This window comes from Mustelus asterias, chromosome 17, assembly GCF_964213995.1.
Source record: "Mustelus asterias chromosome 17, sMusAst1.hap1.1, whole genome shotgun sequence".
NCBI classification, from domain to species: Eukaryota; Metazoa; Chordata; class Chondrichthyes; order Carcharhiniformes; family Triakidae; genus Mustelus; species Mustelus asterias.
The window spans coordinates 47,360,497-47,388,264 of record NC_135817.1 but is presented as its reverse complement, the minus strand read 5'-3'; the positions used below and the strand labels follow the sequence as shown (position 1 = coordinate 47,388,264).

The following is a 27,768-nucleotide window of genomic DNA, read 5'->3' as shown; positions in this document are numbered from 1 at the left end:
CGAATTGGCACCGGAGTGTGGTGACCTGAGGCTTTTCACAGTAACTTCATTGCAGTGTGAATGTAAGCCCACTTGTCATAGAAATCATGGAAACCCTAGTGCAGAAAGAGGCCATTCGGCCCATCAGGTCTGCACTGACAACAATCCCACCCCAGGCCCTATCCCCATAACCCTATACATTTACCCCGCTAATCTCGCTAACCTACACATCCCGGGACACCAATTTAGCATGGCCAATGCACCTAACCCTTTCAACTATGGTTATTCCTGCTTTCTAACAACGGGTCAGCACAGTTCTGCACATCTTTGGACTGTGGGAGGAAACCAGAGCACTCGGAGGAAATCCACGCAGACACAGGTAGAATGTGCAAACTCCACACAGACAGTGACCCAAGTTGGGAATTGAACCTGGGGGGGGGGTCCCAGGAGCTGTGAGGCAGCAATGCTAACCACTGTGCCACCGTGCCGCCCCACTAATACCTTGTGACTAATAAATAAACTTTAATACATTTTCGGTGATTTTATTCATATTTTCCATATTATGATTTCTCCCTTTTGTACAAATGAACAAAATTCTGATCAAGGGAGAGCTGTGTTAGGATGATCTTGTCCATCTTCCAGGGAACAATTCCAAAATCAAAAACATAAATACCTGGAGGAGGAGCTTTGATGCATCAAACTCAGTTGGCATCTTAAATCTCATGATGCACAAGAATTATTCTCCTTTAAAATCTACCTCCCTGATTCTATAGTTGTTGGTTCTATACAATTGTAAAGGGAGAGTGCAGAAAGAATTGGAAGTGTGACCTCATATTACTAATGCATATTGCCTCGTGTAACAGGGCTAAGGCTGTATATTTTTATAAAATATATATATCATGGCTAATTCCTAAAATTTAAAAAATGGACAATGATGTTTTTAAAATGATTGAAGCTATGTCTGGTGGTGACCTTCGAACAATATTGAGGAAATTTGCACCTCGTCATTTCTGCAGGGATGTTAATGACCCCTGTGGGTCGTGGAGACCAAATTCAGACAGAATTATACAAAGACCATCTACACTTCATAAGCCAGGCCTGGCCGCTGGAGGTTACTAGTCTGCTAGGACAAATAGCCCTGCAATATTCCTTTCAAGATTTAATGGTTGGAACATTAACCCAGAAAAAGGAATATACACTCTTTGGCAAAGCTAAAGTGGAGTGGTCACATGACATTCCCCCCCCCCCCATCCCCCCAATAGTTGGAAGAACCAGACCAGTTTTACGGTCTAGCTGCACTGAAAATCGGCCTGCCATCTTCCATCTGCCGAGCAGCAGCACAGGAAAGGAGCCCTGTCAGGTTTGAATGCTTGGCCCAATTCTACTGGAACCTCTGTACATCACCTATTAGACTACTTCATCTCTGTGTGCCTATTTCATTGTCACAGCATTATACAGCGCAGAAAAGGCCATTTAGCCCATCGAGTCTGCATCGACAATAACTACCACTAAAGTCGCACTAATCCCATTTTCCTGCACTTGTCCCATATCCCTGAATGTTATGATGTTTCAAGTGCTCATCCAAATATGTTTTTAAAGTTTATAAGATTTCTTGCCTCCACTACCTTCCCTAGTAGTGCATTCCAGATTCCCACCACCCTCTGAGTGAAAATATTTTTTTCTCAAATTCCCTCTGAATCTCCTGCTCCTTACCTCAAAACTATGCCCCCTCAACCAAGGGGAAAAGCTACTCCCTACTCATCCCGTCCATATCCGTCAATCATGCCCCCCCCTCAGCCTTCTCTGCTCTAAAGAAAACAATCCAAACCTATCTAGTCCCTCCTTGTAGCTCAAATGCTCCATCCCAGGCAACATCCTGGTGAACCTCCTTTGTACCCCCTCAAGTGCTAAGACATCCTTCCTACAGCAAGGTGACTAGAACTGCACACAGTACTCCAGCTATGGCCTAACCAACACTCTGTACAACTCCAACATTACCTCCTTGCTCTTATTCTCTATGCCATGACTGATAAAAGCAAGTGTCCCATATGCCTTCTTAACTATCCTATTCACGAGCTCTGCTGACTACAGGGATCTGTGAATAAGTACCCCAAGATCCCATCTATTCTTCTGAATTTCCTAGTGTCCTGCCATTCATTAACTACTCCCTCGTCTTATTTCTTCTTCCAAAGAGCAGCACCCTGCACTTTTCAGGGTTAGATACTATCTGCAGTTGCTCTGCCCAGCTGACCAACCCATCTACATCTTCCTGCAACCTACGAGCATGCTCTTCACTATTCATCATCCTACCAATCTTGGTGTCATTTGCAAACTTGCTTAACATTCCCCCCACATTTTCATCTATATTATTTGTGTATATAGCCAACTATAAGGGTCCCAGTGCTGATCCTTGTGGTACACCACAGGACACCGGCCTCCAATCACTCGAACAGTGGAAGTCAACTGTACTGGAAAAGTAAATTATCCAGCATCAGTTTTCAACCTGTCGACCTATGTGAAGGGATACACTATTGGACTTTCATTCTGGAATCTGAACTCGCATGAAACAATAATGTTTTGGTCTATGGTCTTTGCCCTGTAAATCCTTCTTTCTCTAGCCCTCATTTATTGTATGAATGGACAGGGGATTATGTAGTGATCCCCTCTCCTGCGTTTGAGTGTGTACAGATAAACTAATCTTCAAAACTTATCTTATCTCAAGTTTGCTGTGGGGTTATTAACAGATATCGGATCTCACCAAAACCAAGGGATTGAGAAATATGCGACGCCTATAAAGGGGGAAATCAACCTTTCTGGACTAGGGGATTTTCACAGTAACTTCATTGCAGTGTTAATGTAAGCCTAATACTAATAAACAAACGGTAACCTTTAACCTTTCTGTTTACGGATGGGCGGTGAGAGAAGAAATCAGGACTGTTTAAATTAAATTCCCTTCTGTCCGCAACAGAATTGGGGCCTCGTCCAGGATATCCCAATTGACTTTGACCAGAGTCCAATTAAGAGATGAGCCAATTCTGATAAGAGTCTAAGTTGGAAGCCAAAAGAGGAAAACTGCAGGGCTGGAACAAATTTTAAAACACAAGTAACTTATCATAGCAAATTCCTTTTCCCTAACACTAAGAAAATGGCAACTTTTGATGCCCAAATGTGGATCAAGGAAGAAAATTTGAACAATGCAACCTGGGCATCCCTTAGTACAATGCAACTGAAGTGGAAATGCCGTCATTGGACTGGGGTAGGCACAGTAAGAAGTCTCACAATACCAGGTTAAAGTCCAACGGTTTATTTGGTGTCACGAGCTTTCAGAGCGCTGCACTCACCTGATGAAGGAGCAACGCTCCAAAACCTCATGATACCAAATAAACCTGTTGGATTTTAACCTGGTGTTGTGAGACTTCTTACTGTACAATGCAACTGAAAGCTGTAGCTAGGTACAGTTGTAGGGAGGTACGGTCACAATTGTTCAGGAAAGTTTAAAGTTTATTTATTAGGGTCACAAGTAGGCTTACAGTAACATTGTAATGAAGTTACTGTGAAAATCCCCTAGTCGTTGCACTTCGGCACCTGTTCGAGTACACTGAGGGAGAATTTAGCATGGCCGATGCACCTAACCCGCACATCTTTTGGACTGTGGGAGGAAACCGGAGCACCTGGAGGAAATCTACGCAGACACAGAGAGAAGGTGCAGACTCCGCACAGACAGTGACCCAAGTTGGGAATTGAACCTGGGTCCCTGGCGCTATGAGGCAGCAATGCTAACCATTGTGCCACTATGCCACCTGAAGGAGTGAACTGATCCAGTTGTCGGTAGAACATTTGGATCTCACATTACTGTTAGAACAGTTAGATGTTGAGTTCTGCCATGACTCTGAATCCCGTCCCCGAGACAATTTCGAGCTGAAAAATCTCAGATCGCACGGAGAATTTCAGGAGAAAGAAAGAGATAAGGAGAAAGAGAAAAAGAGAAAGCAAGGGAGCAAGAAAGAGAAAGGGAATTCCAGCTCTGAAATTCATAAGTAGAGCAGACAGCTCAAAGTGATAGAGAGAGCAGACAGCTAGAAACTGCAAGGAAAGCCTCTCTTTATCCAGTAGCAGCCCCTATCTAACTCTGATCCTCTCTCTGTGTGTGCGATTTATTCCAAAATTTGAACAGTGTGACGTGGAGTCATTTTTTGACACTTTCGAGAAAATAGCAGGACAGTTCAAATAGCTATCAGAGATCTGGACATTTGTAATTCAAGGGCAGCTATCAGAAAGAGCCCAAGGGGTCTACACCATGCTGACTCTTGATGTGTCCATTAATTATAAGCAGACCAAGGCTTCCATCCTAAGTGCTTAAGGTTTAGTCGTGGAGACCTATTGTCAGCAATTACAAAATGCTTATAAGAAGCCCACCCAAACCTATATTCGTTTGAACTGCTGAAGCAAATCACATTCAACCAATGGATCAGATCTCAGAGAATCCCAGGTACCTATGAGGAAGTTGCGCGAGTTGATATTATTGGAGGAATTCAAGAATTGCCCACCCACCAACCCGCGAACATACTTGGAGAAACAGAAAATCCTCACAGCGAGAGATGCAGCCCTCACAGCAGACAACTACGGTCTCATCTAATGGCCTGCAAACTCAGACAGATCCTTTCCAATCTTGTGAGCATTGAAACGATAAGCAGGGCAATCTAGTTAGGAAAGGCCCCCACCCAGAAAAGAAAGCCCAAAGGTGCAAGAAGTCTCCTTCCAGCCCAAAAGGAAAAACCCGAGCGACCAGTATGTTCTCATTGCAACAAAATAGGCCATTCCAGACCTGAGTGCTGAACATTGTGCGGATGTCGGCCGGGCTAATTAGGCTTGATATGAATAGTCCCCCAAAGGATGCCCCAATGTCAGGTGCAGAACAGCAGGCAAAAGCTCTCACTATAGAAACTGATGCCTTGGAGGACCTGGTACTGTGCGCCTGAGCTGGATAAACTTCCAACAAGTATCTGGACTTCTGTCCTATCAAAGATTTTGGCCCTACTTGTCCCAAAATGTGAGCCAGCCCATTGTACGACTCCAGGATACAGGGGGCACTCAGTCCCTAATGTTGGAAGGAAATTTAAACCTACACCCGCCTCGCGAAAGAATGAGGGTAATGTCTCACACAGTTGAAAAGCCACCAGCAGGTACAGAGAGGTTTAGCCGTCCAGCAGATAGCAGTAGTGTCCCAAAATACATGGAGCCCACCACCCAACTAGCCAGCAAAGGGGTCCCAATCAGACTGGATCCCATACTCACCACCTTCATGCAGAATTACAAAGTGGCCAGAGTGGATTAGCTACCATATTTAAAATGGCCTATAACAATCCTCCAGGCTACAGCACTGTAGCAGTATATGGTATGGATGTGCCAACCATCCAGAAGGCCATCTTTTCATCATCCAGGACCAGAAAGGTCGGTGCAAGATCAGCAGCAGATTGCCTGCCTGTTGCCATGCCAACTTAAAGCACCTAGCAGCAAAAGCTGGACCATTCCAGTTGTGCTAGTGCCTGAGCTGGACACTGAACTGGAATCCCCAGAAGAGGCCAAAGTCCCATTAAAACACCCCAATCTCCTGACAATCAGCCTAACCACAGCCCCTGGGTCTGAAGAGCTGAACCCGCAGCTGGACAGGGAGGAGCTAAGGTAAAGAGGGAGGAGCCAAACTGGACAGGAGCAGCTCAGCCATATCATCAAAAAGATAAAGGCAAAATACAGTGGACCCTGGGATCTGAAACAAAACAGAAAATGCTGGAAAATCTCAGCAGGTCTGACAGCATCTGTGGAGAGAGAATAGCGCCAACCTTTCAAGTCAGGATGACCCTTGAATCAAAAAACCTGGCACTCAGAATGAGCTGCCCAGCAATTCCCTGTAGGTAACCCAGATCAGCTTGATGATCACAAGTGCTAAACACCCTGTAAACCTTACCTCCACCTCCCCCCCTCCAAGTCCCCCCAAACCCTTCCGAAGATATTTAATCAGGGGTTGGACAGGGAGAGTTCTAAAACCAAGGGCCTCGTTTCTGCCTGATCCCCAACAGAGGGAATTCAGAACTCTAGCCCCGAGTAAGGCCAGATTTGAATCTTCCCAAATCATCTCACCTTCCACATCCCAGGACAGGACATGATCCTTGCTGATGCATGAGCCCGGGTTTAAACCTCAGAAAAATAAAATGAAGCAGCGAACTGCCATTGCCCCGGCTAGCCGTGTGTCTGACATGCCAGGGTGAATGCTTCCTTACATCCCATTCTTCCTTCATAAGACCAGATCAAAAAAAGTTAAGGAGCTTATGGTCGACTGGTGAGAGGAGAGATCTGATCTGTTTAAATTCAACTCCCTTCTGTTCGTAACGTAAGCAAGCACTGGAAAGTTCCTCACGACAAATCTATTCCCATTTCAACAAGGAATTTTCACGTGATGAGTGGGTCTCGAAATAAAACTTATGAGATGGATGAGTCATAAAGAACTCCATTTTTATTTCTAAAAGAACGTAGACATTACATAACAAACTACCAACAGACAGAGGCAGAGAATGTTCAACCAGTGTTGCCACATTCCATTCAGCATTCTGGAGAAGATGCATGATTTGCTTGAGGCACACCCATCTCCTCACTTGACTGCTTAACACATGCCTTATGGAGCCAGACACAAAATATTGGGAAGGAACACCCATTCTAAGTGTCTCATCGATTTTGATCCACTCAGTTTCTGAAACAATTGTTACATAGCAACACCACTCATAATCACAAGATATATCAAGATGAGGGGAAATTGAGTTTAGTTCAGTTCATCCATTCAAAAAGAAAAATTGACAGATCTCTGTTAGCAGTATCTGACTGGTTTTGGGATGATGAATATTTTTGAGTGTGATAGCTGTACTGGACTTTGTGATGGGGGTACCTCCTTCTAATTGGAATAACTAATGGCCAAAGAGCTTGGTCTGTAGCACACTTGGACAGAAAGCACAAAATTTGGAGAGGAATCAGCTCTTGCATGATTTCTGTGGGCGGCGTGGTGGCTCAGTGCTACCTCACAGCACCAGGGATCCTGGTTCAATTCCTAGCTTAAGTCACTGTCTGTGTGGAGTTTGCACATTCTCCCCATGTCAGCGTAGATTTCCTCCGGGTGCTCCGGTTTCCTCCCACAGTCCAAAAGATGTGCTGGCTAGGTGCATTGGCCATGATAAATTCTCCCTCAGTGTATCCAAACAGGCGCCAGAGTATGGTGACTAGGGGACTTCATTGCAGTGTTAATGTAAGCCTACTTGCGACATTAATAAGTAAGCTTTGAAACTTTTACTGCTGACAATAGAAAGAGGAATTTGTGGTGGTGAAAGAAAAGAGGACGCATTGTTTACAATGGCATTGCTGCAGAGGCTTGTCAAGAGAGACTGGTTACATTTGCAATTCATGGCCATCCTCCAGTGAAAGCACAGGTGCTAACTGCACTAAGAGAGACACCAATTACTTCATAAATACTGACAAACAAGGAGGTTTATCTCATTAAGGTAAGATGTTCAATGCTTTGATGAAGATTGTGTGTTCTGCCCAGCTGATTCTTTGGGCAGAATTTTCCAGTCCCACAATGTCAGTTATGGGGGTGCCTGTTAAATTCCCCGCGTAGCCATCTCGCTGCCCTCACCCCAATTAAGGCCTTTAAGTAGCCAATTATTGGTGGAAGGATGGGACAGAGGTGCAGTCTGGCAGGTCACCCTGATTGGGCCTCGGGAAGAAAGAGGGGGAGCTCCCTCAAGGGTTGCCTTTTCACATTGGGCACACCACCCCCCACCCAAGATCCGTCTCCCACGGGTGCTCCCTTCGCCATGGCTTCTCTATCAAGCGACAATCACCCTCTCCCCACCCTTCCCGGGTCTCATCACCCCTCCCCGCTGACTAACTTAGTCCTGGACTCTGGGACTAAGCACTTGTAGTCTTGGTCCTGGCTACTGCTGCTGCTTGTGCGGCAATCAGACTGGCCCACAGCTCTCGGAGGTTGAATTCCAGAAACCCAGCATTGCTTTTAAAGGCAAGATGCATGTTTGAGCTTGTGTTTTCTCCCATATAAAAAAACAGTTACAGTGTGCTTCATACATATGTGCACTGCAACTGCAGAAACCCTCAATTATTCTAGGCTATATGCTGGAGATACCTTACTGTGGCCATACTTTTGTTGTCACCCCATCAAACTAATTTCAGCAGATGGAACTTGACAGGTATGTGTGACTCAATGCCAAACAGTAACGAGAAAAGCAAACCATCCCCTCACTCCACCCAGAAAAAGTTATTTTACAACCATCTGGCACCTCCAAACTGACAAAAAAAACTCCTTTATCATTTTTTTTAGTAACACAGTTATTTAGATACAAATTCTCTATCTCATACGTTTCCTCTCAAGACTCCACAAATAATGAGCAGATACTCATTTACAATTCAAATGATAGCTCAATCCCTGAATATATTTTATTGAATGTATTTTCCTTCTGCCACAAATGGTACAAGACTGTTGATTCACACAAAATTTACATTATCTACTGGCATAGCCACGGTTCTTACCACCACGCCCCCGCAGGGCCGTAATAATCTCCAAAGAGCGGAAGACAGGATAAAATGAAAGGCACACCCCAGGCGGCAATATAATACGCACTGCAAGAGATAATACAAGGGGGGGGCAAAAAATTAATTCTGGCAAAGAATAAAAGATAAAACAAACTGTTATAGACTTTAAACATTTAAGCTCCAAGGTGCACAGTCTTGCTTCATGGGGTGATTGGTACAGACATCAGTGCACCTAAATAACACCGTTCCCAATTTCCAGTCCACGTGCAGTGTCTCATATTCCTCAGGTTGTCTTTTGACACTCTGCACCTTTGTACTGCCATTCACACATTCTGATCTCATAATGGACACTCCTAACATCTTTCTCAGCCTTTATCATCACCATTTACATTCCCTTTGTTCAATTAGATTCCCCCCCACCCCCCGAAACGTTGGCTCTATTCTCTCTCCACAGATGCTGTCAGACCTGCTGTGATTTTCCAGCATTTTCTGTTTTTGTTTCAGATTCCAACATCCGCAGTATTTTGCCTTTATTAATGTTCTAATTTGTGAATAAATTGTGAAAACAGAAAATAAATTCTGGAAAGTAATTTTAGTACAAGTCTTTAATGATACAATTTTAAATAGTCTTTCCAAAATTACTCTGCTTAGAATACAATTTTTAAATTAAATTCTTAGCATAATTCTTTTCATAATTTGAGAGTTTTTTTGGTTAGAAAAATCAAAGCTAAAAGTTTAAGATAAATGATTAAATCAGTAATAATCCCTATCATTTTAAAGAGAAATCCCAATAACTGTAGGTGCTTTCCTGCTGAAGAATACTGAGGAATGGAGGTTTGTCCTTTCGACAAGAACAGCATTTCAAACAGGCTGTGATGAACAGATGCAAAAATTATAGGAAATACAACTTAGGCCCATAGTTCAGAAATGCAAGGTGTTTCTGGTATTCACCATGCCATTCAGTTTGGTGGGAAAACATCTTTTCTTTAAACCTGGACTTAGATGTAAATGACACAAAAGGCCAACAAAGAAGTTATATTTTATTTAAACTATAGGACGTTTACACATGATAAGCCTAGTGTTTTATTGATGGTAATCATGGCAAGATGGGACATTAATTACAGGGATATTTCACTCTGTGGAAAGATAAATCACATTAGTAGGTCTCCACAAAATGAGTACAACCTTGCCGTGTGCATAATAGATGCTAAACATTTAATGGATGTTTTTCACCATCAGAGATAATCCACCCCCAACTTTCAGGGTCATAATTCAAAGGTACTAGCAGAAAACAGCATGTATAATGATTTATCAAACACACAATGTATATGCTTCACACAAGAACAGGCGCTCAAATAGCAAAATACAATTACAAATATCAGAGACAATATTGTTAAAACCAGTAAGGATGCCTTAATCGTCAAGTGGCAAAAACTCAACTTCATTTGTTAAATTTTGCCTGAACACAGAAGCAATTAAACACAGTACATCACGCACAAGAAAGGAGAAAAAGCTGCAAGGGTTAGTCCAAAAGATTTCTATTTCAATAGAGAGGTACAGTTGGTCGCCGAGATTAAATTCAGTGCAAGCTATCCCACTCTTCCTGTTTGAGGAGAATGACAACAAAGCAGAACCTCAAAAGAAACACAAATGAGTGTTGCTTTGTTTTACTTCCTCAGGAACTGTTTTATTGGTCCATAAAATAACTTTTTAGCGGGGATGGGGAGATAATGGATAACTATGAAGGTATTTGCAATCTAATTTTATTTCCATTGCCAGGTGACCATAGGCGAAAATGTCAGCATCAGGGTCCACGTTTTGCTTGTGGCATTTTTACACCAACCTTAGGAGCCTCATCTCAAGATGGTTGACAAGCATTGGCAGACATTTAAGGAGATATTTCATAATTCTCACAAAGATATATTCCATTGAGAAAGAGAGACTCTACAAGGACAAATCAGCTGAGGCTGACTAAAGCAGATAAAGATGATATCAAGTTTGAAAGAGTGCTTCACAGCTCCAGGGTCCCGGGTTCGATTCCCGGCTCGGGTCACTGTCTGTGTGGAGTTTGCACATTCTCCTCGTGTCTGCGTGGGTTTCCTCCGGGTGCTCCGGTTTCCTCCCACAGTCCAAAGATGTGCGGGTTAGGTTGATTGGCCAGTTTAAAAATTGTCCCTTAGAGTCCTGGGATGCGTAGGTTAGAGGGATTAGCGGGTAAAATATGTGGGGGTAGGGCCTGGGTGGGATTGTGGTCGGTGCAGACTCGATGGGCCGAATGGCCTCCTTCTGCACTGTAGGGTTTCTATGTTTCTATGCAGAGAAGGTTCACAAGGATGTTGCTGGGACTTGAGAAGCTGAGTTACAGAGAGAGATTGAATAGGTTGGGACTTTATTCCCTGGAGCGTAGAAGATTGAGGGGAGATTTGATAGAGGTGTATAAGATTTTGATGGGTATAGATAGAGTGAATGCAAGCAGGCTTTTTCCGCTGAGGCTAGGGAAGAAATAAACCAGAGGGCATGGGTTAAGGGTGAAAGGAGAAAAGTTTAAAGGGAATATTAGGGGGGGGCTTCTTCACGCAGAGAGTGGTGGAAGTGTGGAATGAGCTGCCGGATAAAGTGGTAAATGCGGGGTCACTTTTAACATTTAAGAAAAACTTGGACGGGTTCATGGATGAGAGGGGTGTGGAGAGATATGGTCCAAGTGCAGGTCAGTGGGACTAGGCATAAAATGGTTCGGCACAGACAAGAAGGGCCAAAAGGCCTGTTTCTGAGCTGTAATTTTCTATGGTTCTATGGTATGCCAAAATAGGGCGACTGAAAAAATTAAAATTAAAAAATTAAAATTAAAAAATTAAAATTAAAAAATTAAAATTAAAAAATTAAAATTACAGACAGTGCACTTCTAGAAGTATATAACAGAGAAGAGAGTAGCTAAAATAATCACTGATCTCTTAGGGAATGAGACTGTGAATTAATAATAGGAAATAAGGAAATGGCAGAGACATCAACAAATATTCCAAAAAGCATCCCAATATTTGTAGAGAATTGAGGCAAAAGGGTGGGAGGAATTCATATAATTATCTTTAATGGCCTATATCTTTGGGCCTCAAATGAAAGACTTACATTTATATAGTGTTATCCATGATCACCTTACCTCAACATTTTAATCCCATGAAGCACTTCTGAAGTGTAGGGCTGAATAATGCAGGGGGTTGGGGGGGGGGGAAACTACCCTGGAAATAACGCTGGAAAGGAGCCAACATGTCCCACATGGACCTGCCCCACAGCCATCAGGTGCTGTGGGACAGACTAATGAGCGTCAAGTAAGATTCAAGGCCTGGCCTCCGGAGCTGCTGGCCAATCCAATTGGTTGGCAACTCCATTAATCCTGGCAGCACCAGGAAGGCAGTAGCAGTCGCTGCTGGGATTGCAAAAGAATAAGATCATCAATAAGATCAAGGCCTATTGATCCCTGAAGCAGGTAAGTCCAGGTTCTTGGGCCAGAAGGTTTCGGTTGGTTAGTGAGAAGGGTGGGACAGGAAGGGGTGGGTTTAAGGGAGGGAGCAGGTAGGAAAGGGGGGTGGGATGGTACGACCTAAGGGGTGGCGGACTCGCAATTGGCATAGGGCAACCATTAAAAGGTGACCTCTCCTTCTATCCCGCCCTTTGAACATTTAAGTTAAAAAAAAAAATTGGGCTTCCCGTTCCTACCCGGTTACCCATACCAAACATTTTATGACATGGGCCGCATACTATCAGGGGCAATTGGCTTGACAATAAATGTAGAATCATAGAAGAATCATAGAAGCCCTACAGTGCAGAAGGAGGCCATTCGGCCCATTGAGTCTGCACTGACCCCAATCCTACCCAGGCCCTATTCCCGTAACCCCACATATTTACCCTGTTAATCCCCTGGCACTAGGGTCAATTTAGCATGGCCAATCAACCTAACCCGCACATCTTTGGACTGTGGGAGGAAACTGGAGCACCCAAAGGAATCCCACGCAGACACAGGGAGAATGTGTTAACTCCACACAAACAGTGACCCAAGCTGGGAATCGAACCCAGGTCCCTGGCGCTGTGAGGCAGCAGTGCTAACCACTGTGCCATCTATAATGTTTATATATTTATATATGGTGGGCTGACTGCCAATTATGGCGCTCTGTATCATGGGGTGAGCATAGGAATAGGCAGGCATGTGGTGGGATGGGCACTCACCCTATTTTTTGTGTCCCCTGGCGTGCATGTAGAATTCAGCCTGTAAAAACTGTCATTATGTAGGAAACACAGTAGTCAATATGTGTGCAACTAACTCCCACAAAAAAAGTGGTAATGAACAGATAATTGTTTTTTGGGATGCTGATTGAGGGATAACCATCAGCCAGGGCACCAGGGTTAACTCCCCTGCCCTTTGCATTTTTTACATCCACCCAAGCAGGCAGATAGGGCCTCATCTTATCCAAAAGACAGCACCTCCAACAGTGCACACTCCCTTGGTACTGCACTGGATTATCAAACTTGATTTTTGTGCTCAAGCCCTGGAGTGGGACTTGAACCTGGAACCTTAAGAAGTAGCTGTAGAATTACTGGATGCATTGGTTGCAATCTTCCAAAATTCCCAATGTTCTTGGTAGATCTAGAAAGATCTTGGCAGATCGGAAAACCACAAAGGCAATGCCTTTATTCAAGAAGGGAAGGTGACAAAAACCCGGAAACTATAGGCTAGTTAGCTTAATATCTGTCATTGGGAAACTACTGGGATGCCATTATTAAGGAAGAAGTAGCAGGACATTCAGAAAATCTTATGATCTGGCACAGTCAATGTGTGTTTGTGAAATGGAAATTGTATTTGAAATTAAGAGTTGAAAAATATGAATGGGTAGTTGTAGCTTTTTTGGATTTCCAAAAGATATTCAATGAGGCATCATACAAAAGGTTACTATATAAGTTCAGAGCTTGTGGTGTTGGGAGAAGATTGGCCATCTAACAAGAACAAAGTTGGGATAAGTAGCTCATTTTCAGGTTGACAAAACACAACTATTGGGATGCCCCAGGATCAGTGCTGGGGCCTCACTATTTATCATCCATATTCATAACTTGGATGAAAGGATCAAGTACACCAAAGCCAAATTTGCTGACGATACAAAGATATGTAGCAAAGCAAGTTGTGAAGAGGAACCAGATTCTGCAAAGGGGTATGGAGAGGTTAAATGAGTGAGGAAAATTGGCAGGAATATAATGTGGGAGGATGTGAAATTGTCCACTTTGGTAGGAAGAATAGAGAGGGAGAATATTAGTTAAGTGGAGATTGACTACAGAATGTAGCAACAGAAGGATCTGGATGTCCATGTACATGAAACAAAATAAGTGCAAGTATGGTGGGGCACTGTAACCAAAATAAAACGTCAAAGGAAACTTAACTAAACCAAAACATCATTACCGGGATGATGATGCAGCCCAGGCCCCATGACACCCATTGGTTGCGGAAGGCCTGAAGCGTATCAAACATGCTCCATCTCCAATCCACCTGGCCATGAACATAGCCGCAGTAGAGGGGTATACAGTCAAGGTAGATGACTTCCTTGATAGCCACCTAGGCCAGGCCCATCAGCAGGCTTATGAGGAGGTCCTCCGCCTTTCCTAGCCCCCTCTCCCCCGCTGACCAAATATCAGGAAGGTGGGGCAATATAATGTTGAGGAGCAACTTTTTCAAATAACTTAAAAGAGGCTGCAACCTCAGGCAATCCACATACACATGGAACACAGCATGTCCCCCGGCTATAGAAAACACATTCAATCTTGGAGTCCATGAACAAACTTAAACTACGATTATATGGTACTGCTGCGTGCAGGAAAAGGGAGCACTTCCACATTGACAGCCCTTCCCTGGGGATCACCTCCACTGTCCAGTGGTAGAACAGTACGGCAAGGTATATCCTAATGGTACAGCCAGGCAAGGAAGTGGAGGGCGTGCAGCAGCAGGTTATACAGGAAACCCCTCTGTAACAAATGGAAAAGTGTGGAGAGAATTTCCAAGAGATGGCTCACATTGTGGGGGAGGTATCAGGATGCAGGACCAATGTGGAGCAGTTCAGCTTAAGCAGCCTCAATGCCATGAATGCCGTCAGGTGCGAGCAACACCATTTTCAGGCTTTGGCTGAAAGCTGGACATCAACAGATACCCGCCTGGTAAGTTCCTGTGGTATCACCCAGCCCGTTCCTACGCCATCCAGCACATCTGCCATTGTGCTCGCCTTAACAGCCGGGCCCCGAGCTCTCTTTTCCGCCAGTCATCGGAATCCATATTAATGGAGATGTGGCTCCCTGACAACAGCCACTATTACTGAGAGGAGAGAATTCCAGCATGAGGCAACCTCATTCTAGACCTTAATCAATTCCCTATAGAAGAAAGGCAACTCCTGCAAGGAGGCATGGTGACCTCCAGGTCCATGAACAGAAGCTGCAGGTCAGAGTTGAGGCCGTGCATCTTGTGAAAGAAATAAGTTATCAGGGCACACCATTAGGGAGGGAACTCAAAGGTATTGCTGCAGGGTCCGGAGACGGGGGCGGGATTTTGCAGCCCAAGGTCAACGGACCTTTGCATGATCCGCCTCGCCTGCTATGATTCCCTTGGCGGGCGGGACGAGAAAATTCCACCCAGAAAGTCACTACTTGGGTGTGAAGGTAGAGCAGCAACTAATCACCCTCCCTAAGCAGGAGCTACAGGAGCACAGCAGCGACTCATTGCGTTCTTTAGTCCCAGAAGGCATTAAGCATCTTCTGTATTTCTGTGACAAAGTCTGGGGGGGGGGGCGGAATCAAAGTGACCAGTCAGTACCACAGCCTGGTGGAAGTCTCTCTTTTTATATTTTTTTAAATTGAACAAATGATCAGTAAAATAAGCAAACTAAAGAGGAGTGACAACCCTCCTGGGGCAATGTAACCAAAACAAAAGATCTAAGAAAACTTAACTAATCATACTAAAATATTATTACTCGGGGTGACGCTGCACCCCAGCCCCTGCAGCACACACTGGTCATGGAAGGTCTGAACTCTCTGGGGTCACTCAGCTGCAAACACAGTCATGATAGAGGGATAGACAGCTGGGTCAGGTGACCCCTTGATCACCCGCTACCTTGTCCTATTAAAGGCCCACAGTGGCCAGGCCCAGGAGCAGTGTTATGAGGAGGTTCTCCTCCCTCCGTGTCTCCTTGTGCATAGGGTGACCGAAGATTAGGAGCGCGAGACCAGCCAGTACCACAGCATTAATAATATGATTAACACACCATTAGCAGAGTCAAGGATCTCGGAGAATAGGCAGAAAGTGAAACTAAAGCCAAGGTCAGATTAGTCATGATCTTACTGAATAGTAAAGGAGGTTCGTGGGGTTGTATGACCCACCCTGCGCCTATTTCATATGGTCTTAGCTGGTATTTTTCTGAACATGCTCTGGAAGCAGACCAAATTATGGTTGGTTAAGTAACATACATTATTTGACCCAGTCACTCTTAATGGGCAGCTTCTTTCCATCAAAGGGAAGTTCACTGTTTCTCAGTTTGAAACTGAAGGATGAAAGTATAGACTTGGAGAAGTACGGGCTACAAAGGCTGTACATAACTCATTCATTTAGTAATGGCTGCTCTCGAAGTCTTGCTGCAGGAAGTGCAGTCAAACAGCATCGGATTTTCTAGCGATGACCTTGGTCTGTTGATTTAGCTGTGCAAGTGAATGAAATCCCCGGGTCTGTCACAACGGAGAGAAAGTGCAAAGTAAATTCAGTGGCATCGGGAGGAGAGTCATAGCATCCACCTTTGTACACAAGCTTATTGCCTACAGACAGATGTTTATCTCTCAGACTCTCAGGATATAGCATGCAAAGCTGTTTGCAATGTTACTTCATTCATTTCTACAACTGAAACAGTCGGGCACGACTGCAGTGAGGCACTGTCAATGGCCTTTCCCAAGGAACTGGTCTGGTTACACACGTGCTAAGCTTTGGAGGAGGATGGCAGGGGAAAGGAGCTCATGCGATTGCTAACATTTTATTAAATGTGTTTTGCAAATATTGAGAAAGCACAACGGTAGACAAGGACCATCCATGCTGGAACAGTTTACTCAGCACGACAATGTGGCCCTCACCCTTTCTGACGATGAATCTGTAGAACAGATTAACTGGGATGAGCTTGGGATATTGGTGCCACCACCCATTACGTATACTCCAATTACGATGATCCCCCTTCAGCGACCTACTTTCTTAATCTAGGATTACATTTGCAAAACATGTGCATGACACCTGGAATGTCTTATGATCTTGTGTCTCTTTGAAGGCATTGTCTTGAGGATGCATTGCAAATGTTCTTCCTATAGAATCGTTCCAAGATAAAAACTCCGGTGCAAGTAGAACTAAAGTCTAGAAATTCAAAGCAGGTTACATCAAGTATTCCAGCTATCCAGGGGTGAGAATAAATATCAACATTGCAGAGAAAATAGCTAAGTTTGAGGAATGTGTGATTGGTGATTTATAACACACAAGTGGGAAGTAGAAGAGGAAGCGAAAGGAATTAGATGGGCTGAATGTCCACAACATATACCGGCTGTATGGGCAAAAAACTGGCATCCTATTCGATCTGCCTTTGGACATAAGTGAATGCAGGAGCAGAAGACATTTTCCACATCCTTGAGTCTGTGATAAACAGCTTGCAGCAGCTGGCAGAGGATGTGCAACAGTACTCCTCGAACATCACTGCAGTCACACAAGGGATTTACACAAACAATCAGCACCACAGAGTAAGTGGCGTCTTCACAGCTATCTGTAGAGCCATCCCAAAACACAGACCAATTTTCACATGCTGTGACTGATGCCACTCAGACCCTGGGTACTCACTTACAGAAATCTATCAATGATGGATTTAACAGACTGTGAGATCAGCTGAAAACAGCATTCACTCGAGACAATAAAAGCCACCGGCCTCGACTCCATTCTTGCTGTGATGCTGAAGACTTGCATACCAGAGTTAGCTGCTCTCATAGCTAAGTAATATCAGCTATGAATCGGGCATCTAACCTGATTATGTAGCAGATTGTCAAGGTATCCTAAGCATTCTAAAACACAACTCCTCCAACCAGAACAATTGCTGCCCTCTTAGCTTTCTCCCAATCATCAGTGAAATGATGGAAGGGGTCATCAACAATGTCATTAAGTGACACTGGCGCCTTGGTAACCTACTCAGCGACACTTGGTTTGGGTTCGGCCAAAATCACTTAGTTCCTGACCTTGCATTCCTCAGATATGAATGTATGATTAGAATATCAGAGAGGGAGAGTATCTGCTTAAAACATCGGAAAAGCAATTAACTAAATATAGCAAAATAGTTCCAGCAAAAGTGGAGTCAAAGGAGAAGCGTAAAAATGTTACAACTGCTGAGCTACGAAATGTGGATTTTATTGGAATAGCATAGTTTCAGTGATGGCATGTGCCCATTGTAGAAACAGATTTCAAATACAGAGATTGCATTTACCTCCACATTGTATGGCCTCTCATTGACATGAGTTTCATTGTATCTGTGCTCTGCTGTTGCACTGGGGCTCTTTACTAAGGCTGCAAACATTAGATGTGATTTCCAGACAACTATGCATTAATTGCTTTTGAATCCTCTAATAATGAAGGTATGGTGGACTACAGCAGGACAAAATCATTGTGGTTGCTTCATTAACATACAGGACAATATGCACAATTGAATTTATATAGTCAGAAAGTGCATGGACTTCAATGGAGTGATAGATTTTCCGACTCACTGCATATATCAGGACTGCCAGTTGAAGCACTCAAATAAAAGCAAAATACTGCGGGGCTGCTGGAAATCTGAAACACAAACAGAAAATGTTGGGTAATCTCAGCAGGTCTGGCAGCAGCTGTAGAGAGAGAAACAGATTTAACGTTTCAAGTCCGTATGACTCTTCTTCAGAAGAGTTCTGTAGAAGGATCATATGGACTCGAAATGTTAACTCTTGTTTCTCTCTCCACAGATGTGGCTAAACCTGCTGTGTTTATCCAGCATTTACTGTTTTTATTTCAGTTGAAGCATTGATGGATGTCAGCGTCTCGTCGGTAATTCTTGGAACTATTCAAAGATCATTCGCTAGTAAAAGTTTTATGCCCTCTGCAACATTGTAGCCTCCTTTCCATATGAAAAGTGATAAAGGTGCTTCATCAGTCGTGTGTTATTAGAGATATACACTGCAGACAGGCTTAGCTGGCAAATTGCCCCAGGATCCTGCTGCTTGATCACAGTTACAGGAAGAACCACCACAGTCCATGAAACTGTGTGTGAATCGGACTGTCGAGGAAGGCAGTTTGGGGATATCCAGGGGATATCGAGGAAGATACCAGGTACCTGGGTGGCACGGTGGCACAGTGGTTAGCACTGCCACCTCACAGCGTCAGGCACCCAGGTTCATTCCAGCCTTGGGTGACTGTCTGTGTGGAGTTTACACATTCTCCCTATGTCTGCGTGGTTTCCTCCAGGTGCTCGAGTTTCCTCCCACAGTTAGGTGGATTGGCCATGCTAAATTGCCCCTTAGTGTCCAAAGATGTGTAGATTAAGTAGATGAGCCATGGTAAATGCATGGGATTATGGGAATAGAGTGGGGTGATGGGCCTGGATAAGATGCTCTTTCGGAGAGTCAGTGCAGACTTGTGGGGCCAAATGGCTCCTCCTGCACTCTAGGAATTCTGTGGTTCTATGGTAGGACCATTGTGACAGATCCTTGGGTTTGGCAGGAGTTAACATGTAGTTTATTAAAAATTTTGGAATCATACAACAGGTCAGTATCTCTGGAGGGAACAGATAGTCTATATGTTAAATGCATGCCCTTTTACACAAACAGACAACCATAAAGTAGACAGCTATTCACACGTACTGATTGCCCTCTGCATGCTACAGATATCCAACAATGGTAGTATCTTTCTTTTTATTTTTACGTTTTGAGGTATAATTTACCCTGCAGATTTTGTTCCCATGCGAATTTGACCTCATCCAGGACATAGGGAAGATTTCAATTTTGTTAGCAACAACTTGTACTGTAGCCACAATAACAAAGGTTACAAGAATGTGCTGATTAGCAAATTGAAAACTTTAGCAACAAGTAAAAAATGCACACACCAAAGATTCTATGTAAAATACTAAATGGAGATTACTGCTCATTGTCAAAAAGCAACTTGTATAAAAAACTTGATTCAAGGATTAAGTTAATGCAGACCAACTATGTTGAGCTGTCATGTGCCACTATATGTCGGCAAGGAATATTGTGAAATACAGCATAGATAACCTTATGTTAATAATGAATCAAACTCAGTGTAGGGCTCTGTGTGCTGCAGCAACGCTCCCCACCTCTTCTTCCTCCTCCCCTCCCCTCTTCCACCTCACCCCCCCCCCCTTTCCACCTCCTCCCCTTCTTCCACTTCCTCCTCCCCCCCTTATTCCACCTCCTCCTCCCCCCCCCATTCCACCTCCTCCCCCCCCCCCATTCTATCTCCTCCTCCCCCCCCCTTATTCCACCTCCTCCTCCCCCCCCTCTTATTCCACCTCCTCCTCCCTCCCCTTCTTCCACCTCCTCCTCCCCCCCAATCATCCCACTCTGTCCCTTGGTTTATAAAGATCATATCTTGCTAAACTTACCCTGCTACATCTCAGGACCATGAGATCAGCTGCCCAATTTTCAGACCCATACCCTTCACAAGCATTGCATGTGGAGTTTTATAACATTAGAGATGTAAGCCAAAAGGAAATTATACTCAAGTGCGGTAAAACACGTAAACATTCAACGAGCTGTATTTTCAATTGAGGTTTGAAAAGAATTGATCATTAACAAGACTTTCCTTGCAGGAAAACGAGAGTTGAGCCAAGTTTCGATTAAATTATTTGAACGTGAGCTCACCGATACTGAGAAAAGATTTTTATAATTCCTGCTTCTGGGCCTACATGAATTTCAGATGCTAAAGGGCAACTGATTCCTTCAGCACTATTATCTTTAATTAAATCTGTTAATACACTAATTAAGTATGTACAGCATTGAAAAAAATAAATGTAAAGCAACGACCATATTTATCAGATCTTGGTTTATTAAAGTTCTGCTATAAATCAGTCTTTTCTCCTATCTCCCAGTTCTTTCACATGCCTGAATACAACCAGTGAAAGCAATACACAAATCCTGTGGGGCTGGGAATGCAGAAGAAAATCAGATTTCCACCCACACTGAGTGTGGCCATTTGTGCACCAAAACGCACCTATACATCCAGGTGAAAATTCAGCCCATGGCGTCAGACCAAAATCATTAGAGCTTATCTACCACCAGTGAGTCGGCCTGCACCTCACCATGCTATCAGGCCAGGCTGGTTTAGTATGATGCCGAAATTCATCTATAACAGATGGAACTCTATTTGGTGTAACTGGTTCTGCTGGTTTTCCACCATTGTCAGGTAGTGTTTCATGTTCAAAAAATGCAGTGCTAAAGTATCTTGTTTCACAGGTGAGTAACTCCACATATCAGACAGAATCAAGCAGAATGTATGTATGTCCAAACTGTTGCCTGACTGACTTCAATAAGTAAAGCTTGTGGCTGCAATAATTATCAAGTAAGTAGAAGTGATAATGCAGGAATGCAAAATACAAGAAATACCTTAATGACGGTATGTCAAATGAGCCCAGGTATTCATTCTTGGGATGTGGGTGTCACTGGCTAGGCCAACATTTATTGTTCATCCTGAATCGCCCTTGAAAAGGTGGTGATGAGCTGCCTTCTTGAACCACTGCAATCCCCGAGGTGTAGTAAGGGATGGCAGCGGCGGCCTGGAGGGGAACTTCCAGGTGGTGATGTTCCCATGCATCTGTTCAGCACAGTGGTAATGCCACAGAGCACAATGGAGGGTATCGTCAGTGTGAAGATGGGTCTTTGTCTCCACTGGACTGTGTAGTGGTCACTCCTATAGAACTGGTCATGGACAGATCTGCAGCAGGAAGGTTGATCAGGATGTTTTGCCATCTTGTTGGTTCCCTCACCATCTGCTGCAGACCCAGTCTCGCAGTTAATGTCCTTTAGGACTTGGCCTTTTGTTACGGTCCCAGTTATAACTGGACGGGAAGATCCCAGAACGGAACTGTGTCTCAAAAAACCGTAAATTTTACTTTATTTTAATCAACGGTGGAGGAACAGAGTCACAAGACCACTAATTAGTTTTAACAACAAAACAAAACATTTATTAAACATTTAAAAAATGGATTATAATACAATATTCCTTTGCTCCCTCCTTGTCTTAATGAATATATGATGTGGAGATGCCGGCGTTGGACTGGGGTAAACACAGTAAGAAGTTTAACAACACCAGGTTAAAATTCAACAGGTTTATTTGGTAGCAAAAGCCACACAAGCTTTCGGAGCTGCAAGCCCCTTCTTCAGGTGAGTGGGAATTCTGTTCACAAACAGAGCATATAAAGACACAAACTCAATTTACATGAATAATGGTTGGAATGCGAATACTGTGGGGTTACCCCCACAGAGTCTCACTGGCTGTCTTGTCTGGAGACAATACACATCTTTTTAGCCTGTCTTGATGCTCTCTCCACTCACATTGTTTTGTTTCTTAAAGACTTGATTAGTTGTAAGTATTCGCATTCCAACCATTATTCATGTAAATTGAGTTTGTGGCTTTATATGCTCTGTTTGTGAACAGAATTCCCACTCACCTGAAGAAGGGGCTTGCAGCTCCGAAAGCTTGTGTGGCTTTTGCTACCAAATAAACCTGTTGGACTTTAACCTGGTGTTGTTAAACTTCTTAATGAATATACACAGGTTTTAAGATTAACACAGATGACACATTATGTTTGAAGCTCTCGTGGTCTCAACAGCATGCAAAGTCCCTTTTCAGCACATGACATGAACAGTTGAGTATACACTCCTCTCTGAGCCCAAGTTAGTGTCTGTGGGTTTCTCCTTAGAATCCCCCCAGATGATTGTCATATGAGAGTTTCCAAGCTCCACTCCCAACACACTTTAAAACCTTCTCTTGTAATAAGGTTTTCCATTAGCAGGTTGCATTTTGAACTCCAATCCAGGTTTTACAATTGACTCTTTTACTCAAAGCTTCTGCTCCATTTTTAACAGTGAATCCACGCCAGGATTTGGAATAGCCCTGTTAAGGTTTCTTTGTCTTGAAGGGGTTGTACACACTCGAGGTCCAGCAGTTGATTGCTCCACAATTATTTCAGTTAGCATCTCATAAACTGTAGTAAGATATCACAAGTAGTAAGAATCACCAGACATCTTTTTGACTTCTCACTAACCAGCTCCTTATTAGTTCTTGAATGAACAGTACATGTTCTCCTCCCATTTTATCTTTGCTCCTTTAACCTAAGGCTTCCTGGAAACCCTTCTTTAGTTCTCTGGTTTCCTTAAGTGGCTTTAGAGTTTTGGCACTGGCCTTCTTAACTATCACTCAATGGTATGAGTTTTCTTCGAGCAAAGCTGAGAGAGATGTTCCCTCTCCAGCTGCCTGTTTGCATTTGCTCTAGCTTCCAGTTAAAAAAACAAAAAAAAAGTTCCCCTCTCTGGAAAGTGGGCCTCTAGTTGCTAAGCAATGCCTGCAACTATTTAGTCTACAAGCCCTAAACTTCTCTAAATACAATAGAATCGCAGTTGGAATTGAAACCAACCCTCACGCATATAAACATTTTTGTCCAGCATGAATCTAACTATAGGTTTCTTCCAAGCACATTAAATTAAATTAAACCCACTTAAAACTATACAATATTTCTAATGTTTAACAGTACAAATATAGAGCACTTAAAAGTATCTAAACCATTCATTCATTCTGTAGTGGTGCTACCAAGCCACTTTTGGTGAAGAAATCCCCATTCTGCGCTCTTGCCATCTCCAAATGGATTATCAACTGAGTGGGGAAGGTATGGGGTAATCAGCAGGAAGTTTCCTTGCCCATGTTTGCTCTGACCCCATGACTTCATTGGGTCCAGAGTCAATGTTGCAGATTCCCTGGGGCAATTCTCTCCCAACTGTACACCACTGTACTGTGTAACAGTGGGACAGGACATACCCAGGAATGGTGCTGGTGGTGTCTGGGACATACAATGAGTATGACTATGTCAGGCTTGATGGCCTGTAGTCAGCTCTCCTGTTCTCAAGTCCTCAGATGTTATTAAAGAGAACTTCGCATGGTCGGCACGGCTGGGTTTGCCTTTTCCGGTGCCAAGAAATCCATCCGGTTTTTGGACGTTTTAGCAGTTTGATATAACTGAGTGGCTTGCTAGGCCATTTTAGAGAGCATTTAAGAGTCAATAAAGAACAAAGAACAATACAGCACAGGAACAGGCCCTTCGGCCCTCCAAGCCCGTGCCGCTCCCTGGTCCAAACTAGACCATTCTTTTGTATCCCTCCATTCCCGCTCCGTTCATGTGGCTATCTAGATAAGTCTTAAACGTTCCCAGTGTGTCCGCGTCCACCACCTTGCCCGGCAGCGCATTCCAGGCCCCCACCACCCTCTGTGTAAAATACGTCCTTCTGATATCCGTGTTAAACCTCCCCCCCTCTCACCTTGAACCTATGACCCCTTGTGAACGTCACCACCGACCTGGGAAAAAGCTTCCCACCATTCACCCTATCTATGCCTTTCATAATTTTATACACCTCTATTAAGTCTCCCCTCATCCTCAGTCTTTCCAGTGAGAACAACCCCAGTTTACCCAATCTCTCCTCATAACTAAGCCCTTCCATACCAGGCAACATCCTGGTAAGCCTCCTCTGCACTCTCTCTAAAGCCTCCACGTCCTTCTGGTAGTGTGGCGACCAGAACTGGGCGCAGTATTCCAAATGCAGCCGAACCAACGTTCTGTACAACTGCAACATCAGACCCCAACTTTTATACTCTATGCCCCGTCCTATAAAGGCAAGCATGCCATATGCCTTATTCACTACCTTCTCCACCTGTGACGTCACCTTCAAGGATCTGTGGACTTGCACACCCAGGTCCCTCTGCGTATCTACACCCTTTATGGTTCTGCCGTTTATCATATAGCTCCCCCCTACGTTAGTTCTACCAAAATGCATCACTTCGCATTTATCTGGATTGAACTCCAGCTGCCATTTCTTTGCCCAAATTTCCAGCCTATCTATATCCTTCTGTAGCCTCTGACAATGTTCCTCACTATCTGCAAGTCCAGCCATTTTCGTGTCGTCCGCAAACTTACTGATCACCCCAGTTACACCTTCTTCCAGATCGTTTATATAAATCACAAACAGCAGAGGTCCCAATAGAGAGCCCTGCGGAACACCACTAGTCACAGGCAACCAGCCGGAAAAAGACCCTTCCACTACCACCCTCTGTCTTCTGTGACCAAGCCAGTTTTCCACCCATCTAGCCACCTCCCCCTTTATCCCATGAGATCCAACCTTTTGCACCAACCTACCATGAGGGACTTTGTCAAACGCTTTACTAAAGTCCATATAGACGACATCCACGGCCCTTCCCTCGTCAACCATTCTAGTCACTTCTTCAAAAAACTCCACCAGGTTAGTGAGGCATGACCTCCCTCTCACAAAACCATGCTGACTATCATTAATGAGTTTATTCCTTTCTAAATGCGCATACATCCTAAGAATCCTCTCCAACAACTTCCCTACCATGGACGTCAAGCTCACCGGCCTATAATTTCCCGGGTTATCCTTCCTACCCTTCTTAAGTAACGGGACCACATTAGCTATCCTCCAATCCTCTGGGACCTCACCTGTGTCCAGTGACGAGACAAAGATTTGCGTCAGAGGCCCAGCGATTTTGTCTCTCGTCTCCCTGAGCAGCCTTGGATAGATTCCATCAGGCCCTGGGGATTTGTCAGTCTTTATATTCCCTAAAAAACCTAACACTTCCTCCATTGTAATGGAGATTTTCTCTAACGGGTCAACACTCCCCTCTGAGACACTCCCAGTCAACACATCCCTCTCCTTTGTGAATACCGACGCAAAGTATTCATTTAGGATCTCCCCTACTTCTTTGGGCTCGAAGCATAGTTCCCCACTTTTGTCCCTGAGCGGTCCGATTTTTTCCCTGACAACCCTTTTGTTCCTAACGTATGAATAAAATGCCTTGGGATTCTCCTTAATCCTGTCTGCCAAGGACATTTCGTGACCCCTTTTTCCCCTTCTAATTCCTCGTTTGAGTTCTTTCCTACTTTCTTTGTATTCTTCCAGAGCTCCCTCCGTTTTTAGCTGCCTGGACCTAACGTACGCCTCTCTTTTCTTTTTGACCAATCCCTCAATTTCCCTGGTTATCCACGGTTCTCGAATCCTACCCTTCCTATCCTTCTTTTTTACAGGCACATGCCTATCCTGCAGCCCTAACAACTGTTCCTTAAAAGACTCCCACATGCCAGATGTGGATTTACCCTCAAACAGCCTCTCCCAATCAACAGCTGCCAATTTCTGCCTAATCCCACTAAAGATAGTCTTCCCCCAATCCAACACCTTACCCTTGGGACACCACTCATCCTTTTCCATCACTATCCTAAAGCTAACAGAATTGTGGTCACTATTTGCCACATTACTGGTTGTTCTGGAGTCACAGGTGGGTTTTTACGACAAAGGTTTCATGGCCATCATTAGACTTTGAATTCCAGATTTGTATTGAATTCAAATTCCACCATCTGCCATGGGATTTGAACTCAGGTCTCCAGATTATTACTGAGTCTCTGATTACACATCCAAAGATGTGCGGGTTAGGTTGATTGACCAGGTTAAAAATTGCCCCTTAGAGTCCTGAGATGCATAGGTTAGAGGGATTAGCGGGTAAAATATATGGGGGTAGGGCCTGGGTGGGATTGTGGTCGGTGCAGACTCGATGGGCCGAATGGCCTCCTTCTGCACTGTAGGGTTTCTATGATTTCTATGATTACTAGTCCAATACCACTATGCCACCAGCTCCCTTAAATTACCTATATTCCTCTCTTAATTTTCCTTGCCAAATTCCAGTACAATAAATCAAATCAAATCCTCTTAAAATTATTGTCCTAGTCAGTTTTGATCACTTTCCTCAGTAGTCCATTCCAAATGCTTGCCACCCTCTGTGTACAGTAATGGTATAAAATATGCTTTTAGAAATGTAGATAATTGCATTGATAATTACTGGGTGTAGCGATGGTGAATCACAGCAAACTAGCATTGTTTCACCATACTAGAGTATGCAAGAACTTGAAAAACTCACTCTGAGGTCATAAAACCCATGTCTCAAGGTTAGGATTAGGTAACCACCACACTTCCAGGCACCACACAATTCCACACCCGAAACACTCGCTGTGTGAAAAAGTTTTTTCTCACGTCACATTTCCGTTTTTTGCAATCACTGTAAATCTGTGCCCTCTCATTCTTGATCCTTCTACAAGCAGGAATAGTTTTTCCCTAACTACCCTTGTGACTTTGAGCATCTCTATCAAATCTCCTCTTAGCCTTCTTCTCTCCAAGGAGAATTGTTCCAACCTCTCCAATCTATCCTCATAATTGAAGTTTCCTGGAACCATTCTTGTGAACATCTTCTGCACTCTCTCCAATATGCTCACATCCTTCCTATATTGTGGCGCCCAGACCTGTACTGAATATTACAGCTGAGGTTTAAGTACTGTTTAGTATAAATTCAGCATAACCTCCTTGCCTTTGTACTCTATGTCCCTATTAATGAAGCCCAGAATACTATATGCTTTATTAACTGCTCTCTCTACCTGTCCTGCCACTTTCAAATGATCTGTGCACTCTCTACCTGTCCTGCCACTTTCAAATGATCTGTGCACATATACCACTTAGATCCCTCTGCTCCTGCACACCTTTAAGAATTTAATAATGTTTCTCCTTGTTCTTCCTACCAAAATGATCCATGTCTATCATGTCTACAATTGGTTTACTAGAAAGGGAAAGAAAGTCCGCACCAAGTCAATTGGCACCAAGTGCATGTACGCACAGGACGCTTGGTGCCAAGTGCACGCAAAGCTGTTTATTCTTTCCTCACGTGGTCATAAACTGCAGCGAGAACGTCCCCAGAGAGAAAACAGAAAAAACGATCCCGCAATCTTTGGGGATCATTTTTGATTACCATTTTTCAGCAGCTCATGACCCACCTGAGGGTCGCGAGCCTCACTTTGAAAAACA

At 43.9% G+C, this 27,768-nt stretch overlaps 1 protein-coding gene across 1 annotated transcript in view; it reads right to left on the bottom strand.

Moving 5' to 3' along the window:
* LOC144506451 (cyclic AMP receptor-like protein A) overlaps window positions 1-27,768 on the bottom strand; it is a 192,053-nt gene that overhangs the window by 82,872 nt on the left and 81,413 nt on the right. Inside the window, exon 7 of the mRNA XM_078232583.1 lies at window positions 8,569-8,658. Coding sequence (XP_078088709.1) covers window positions 8,569-8,658 — 90 coding nt within the window. The remainder of the gene's footprint in view (window positions 1-8,568; window positions 8,659-27,768) is intronic.